The sequence below is a fragment of the Gekko japonicus genome, unplaced genomic scaffold, assembly GCF_001447785.1.
Source record: "Gekko japonicus isolate JY-2015 unplaced genomic scaffold, Gekko_japonicus_V1.1 scaffold392, whole genome shotgun sequence".
In the NCBI taxonomy this organism is placed as follows: domain Eukaryota; kingdom Metazoa; phylum Chordata; class Lepidosauria; order Squamata; family Gekkonidae; genus Gekko; species Gekko japonicus.
This window is the reverse complement of record NW_015174853.1, coordinates 780,673-785,109: the sequence shown is the minus strand read 5'-3', so window position 1 is coordinate 785,109 and position 4,437 is coordinate 780,673. Positions and strand designations below refer to the sequence as shown.

General features: G+C 47.5%; 1 protein-coding gene across 1 annotated transcript; it reads right to left on the bottom strand.

Moving 5' to 3' along the window:
* Positions 1-3,884: 3,884 nt before the first annotated feature.
* On the bottom strand, positions 3,885-4,209 carry RPS28 (ribosomal protein S28). The gene has a single exon (XM_015424573.1). It carries the CDS (start codon positions 4,198-4,200, stop codon positions 3,991-3,993), a length of 210 nt encoding a protein of 69 aa, XP_015280059.1. The 5' UTR covers positions 4,201-4,209; the 3' UTR covers positions 3,885-3,990.
* Between the last annotated feature and the right edge of the window lie 228 nt (positions 4,210-4,437).

Sequence of the window (4,437 nt, the reverse complement as noted above, 5' to 3'; positions counted from 1 at the left end):
CCACCATCTAATTGCAATGCTCCCCAGTCAAATTGCAGCATTACACAGTCAACTACCGAGTCGGAGGCCGTAGCACCCCTGATGCCCAGCACTGAACACAGGAACCCTTCTGAACTGACACCATTTCCTGACCCTGAGAGTTCTAGCGCTGCGGTTCCTGACTGCACTATGGACATGGACAACAATCCCACCAATGTCAGCAGAGACCCTGCCTTGCCACCTGGGGAACCCTGGCGTTTCCAAAGAGTACGGACTTACCCAAACTATTTGAAAGACTGTGTGTGCTAATTTAGGGGGGAGGAGTGTTATGTATTTGCTTATTTGTGTTGCCTAAAGTAAACTATCTGGAGCTTCAGACACAAGCTCCATAGACTCTAAGGATTCTAAAGTCTGCAGTCGGATTGGTCGCTGTAGCGTGACAGACCAATCCAGAAAGACCCTGACCTTGGCGGGAACAAATCCCATTGGTCCTAAGCTCTCTATCGTGATTGGACATTACTAGGGTTTGTGACCTTGCTAGTTTAAAATGTATAAAGTTGGATCATTATATGAGTGTTGTTGTGTGTTCTGAGCTGAATAAAGAAATCACTTGTTCAAACACTGCCCCAATCTCAGTATATAACATCCCCTATGTTCTGAAATAAATTCAAGCCCCCTACTATGTTTGCTTAAATCAAGCCATTACTATCCAGTCCAAACAAGAAGGCCTTAAAAGAAGTTTCCAGAATATGTTCAGACCAAACTCTTTCCCAGGGAGTTAAACTAAATCTCCCTGATTCATCTACTGGAGAGTATGTATATGGAAGAGGACATTCCTATCTGGATGAGGAACTTAACACTAGGCACACAAAATGGCTGTCTGGTCATTAACTGCTGTGGAGGCTGGGGCTAGTACAATTTTCTTTTACACACGGCCCCCAAACCAAGCATTTGTGCACACAGCAACCAATGCAGATTGCATTGGGGCCTGTGTGTAAAGAAAATTGTACTAGCACCAGCCACACAGTAGTTCTCAATCTCTGTCACTAGGTGGCACAACTCACTTGGTTTGATAGAGGGCTGTAGCTTCATTTTTAGCATTTAACATTCAGAATGCAGGTTTCTCTGAAATTCTGGTGTTTAGGATAAGTTTTTTTGGTTTTACATTCTAAATATTGGCAGGAGGTGCCTCCCAAAAGTGGAAGTCACCTCTGGCTGAGAGAGAGAGACAGAGCTGTATATTCCTTCAGTTTTTACAGGTATGTGCGGCCCCCATGTGGCAGGACACCCACTAGCTGACTGTTCAAGTGGAAAAGGGGAAACGTTTGAGGGAAAATATCATGTACATATATTTGCCAAGTCATTTTAATATACTGTACTGCCTGTTGGAGCTGCGGTGGCTCAAGTGGTTAAGACGCTGAACTGCAGGCTGTGGAAGGTCAGTAGTTTAGCAGTTCGAGACCCAAGTTGCCGCATGATGGAGTGAGCTCCCATCTCTAGTTCCAGCTCCTGCCAACCTAGCAGTTCGAAAGCAAGACATTGCAAGTAGATAAATAGGTACCACTTTGGTGGGAAGGTAACAGCGTTCCGTGCGCCTTGGTGGTTAGTCATGCCGGCCACATGACCACGGAAACTTCTTCGGACAGCGCTGGCTCTTCGGCTTTGAAACAGAGATGAGCACCGCAACCCTAGAGTCGGACTCGACTGGCTTTCGAGCAAGGGCACCTTTACCTTTACCTTTTACTGCCTGTTAGGGAAGGGGGACAATCACAAGAGGTTATTGGAGAAATTGGAGGCAGAAGACTGTCCCCCCCCCCCCAAAAAAAGGGCATGGAATCTCAGTGTGAACTGCAGCAGCCTAAACTGTTGTTTAACAGTTCTTTAAGCATAGGATAAATTGGCAGTGAAATTACTTACTCTCAATCTCACCATCTCTGACAGTTTCTGCAAAACAGGCCGCATTGGGGCATCTGCTAGAAATGGATTAGCTGTTGGAGTCACTGCTTGTCTGAGATGTTGAATGTGTGAGTGTTGTGCTATGCTTGACAAATTAGGTAATGGAATCAGGATGTGGTTTAGCATGTTTTCACCCTGCCCTTTCATCTGGAGACAGTGACAGTCAAGATGTTAATTTGATAGACAGTGACTTTGTGTCCAGCCTACTGTGGACCACTACTTTCAGCTGGACTAGCTGGAGCCTTGCAGCCCTCAGTTATCCTGCCATCTTTACCAGGATGAGCGAATCAGCTTTGCATCATGAGTCATGTTCTTCTTTTGTGTTACATTGTCATATGCCGGCTGCTTAAACCACAGCTAGTTAAGAATGTCTTTGCAAGTGACTCAGGGACATAATCCCCCCAAGAGTTTGGTGTAGTGGTTAAGTGCATGGACTCTAATCTGGGAGAACCGGGTTTGATTCCCCACTCCTCCACTTGCAGCTGCTGGGTGACCTTGGGCAAGCCATAGTTCTGTCAGAGCTGTTCTCTCAAGGACAGGTCTGGAAAGAGCTCTCTCAGCCCCACCTACCTCACAGGGTGTCTGTTGTGGAGAGGGGAAGGGAAAGGAGACTGTAAGCCATTCTGAGACTCCGAGTAAAGGGTGGGGTATAAATCCAGTCTTTTCTTCTTCTTCTCCTCCTCCTCCTCCTCTTTCAAACTGGGACTGTAGTCAACACAAAAGTTAATTAAAGAAGCAGCTGTTTTATATAGGAGCCGCCGCCACCATTATTCCATCAACGCTTTTTCCATCACCGCACCCTTACCACCACTGGTGCGGGTATCATCGGGGGTGCGAGACGTACCTGATGGATGACAGGGTTGTGGGGACATATACGGTCATTGTATTGTTATAACATCTGTAGAACACCATCTTGATCTTATGAATTGGAATGAGTAGTAGAGCACCGATATTTTATTAATTGTATTATGGCTGCGGTCACACGGAGCATTAGGCACGCTAGAGAGGTGGAAGATAGGCGGATTTTCCGGGCGCGATCTCACTGCCACATCTGGGAAGTGTAGAGCTCCCGTGGCTCACCCGAGGCTTCACTCTGAAGATGCGGGGTAAAAAACTAGTACCTCCGAGGTACTAGTTTCCGGAAACCGCAGGGCATGGGCGGGCGTCTGATCGCGTTTCCGGTGGTAGTTCCGGTGCCCGCCCATGTCCCCTCGCAAAAAGGTTTTTTCCCCCCAAGTCTCCACAGATGCGCACAAGCACCCAACGGAGCATGCACACACTTTAGTTTTTAAAAAACCCCACAACCCCGTTTGCCCTGCGGCCCCGCTTCTTTGCAGTACCACAGGATTGTCCTGTGATCGGCACCTCCCCCCTAACCATGGGACCTCCACGGGACCTCCACGGGACGTCTGCTCGTGCAACCACACGTTATTTTGCCCCGGGGCAAACAGCCATGCTTCCCCCCCGCATTTTCCTGCCCGTGTTGTATATTGTACTGTATTTTTGTACTGTTCTTATTGTTTTTATCAGGCGTTTTATGCCCTTGTTAGCCGCCCTGAGCCTCCGGGGAGGGCGGGATACAAATCTAATGAATAAATAAATAAATAAATAAAAATAATCAGCCTACCAAGATGGCTATTTTTATTAAATGATCCTGCAGATTTCTGTGTCTGTGAATGGAAAAACAAGACACTTCATTGCCAATATAGACTGTAAAGCACCTAAGCTTTTCTCCTGGAGGCAAGAGGACAGCCAGTATGGTGTAGTGTTCAGAGTGTCTGTTAGGATTTGGGAGACTCGGGTTCAAATCTGCACTCTGTGACATGAAACTCCCTGGGTGACTCTGGGCTGATCTATCTCATGCTGTTTGAGGTGTTTCTTTGACGTTGGAGAGAGACAAACTATGTATATTCATTTCCTTGTTGCAGATATTTATTTATTTATTTATTGAGTCTTATCCAGGGTCTCAGCGGTCCTCAGCCAGAAGACACAACAGGCCACACTCAAGAATTCTGATGTCACAGGGGGTGAAGGGCACTGGCAAGTGGGGACGGATCAGCGTAAGCGGCAAGCCTCCCGCTCCGATTCCAGCAGCGTCAGCACATCTCCTTCCCGGACTGGGCCCTTCACATTGTGGATGATGGAGCGGCTGGTGTCATCCATGAATTCCACTCGTACCTGTGTGCACTGGCCTTGCGAGCCGGTCCGGCCGAGCACTTTGGTCACGCGGGCCAGCTTGATAGGCTGCACGCGGCTCGTGTCCATGGCAGCGGCGGCGGCAGCTAAAGCCCTTGTTGCATATATTTATGACAGGCATTTAAGAGAGTGGAGTTGTCCATCTAAGTGATATTTTACTTGAGCTGGAAAAACATAAGATAGGCCTGCAATGCAAGACTTTCCAATGAACTTCGATCATTTCCCTCTTATTACTGACTGAGTTCCTTTGTGTATTGGTCTGCACGGACAATGGAACAGCACAAAACAGGGTTAACTGCAGTTAAA

What these genes read in the sequence shown, in the direction of transcription:
- RPS28 (XM_015424573.1), bottom strand. Translation starts at nt 4,200, where the DNA reads ATGGACACGAGCCGCGTGCAGCCTATCAAGCTGGCCCGCGTGACCAAA.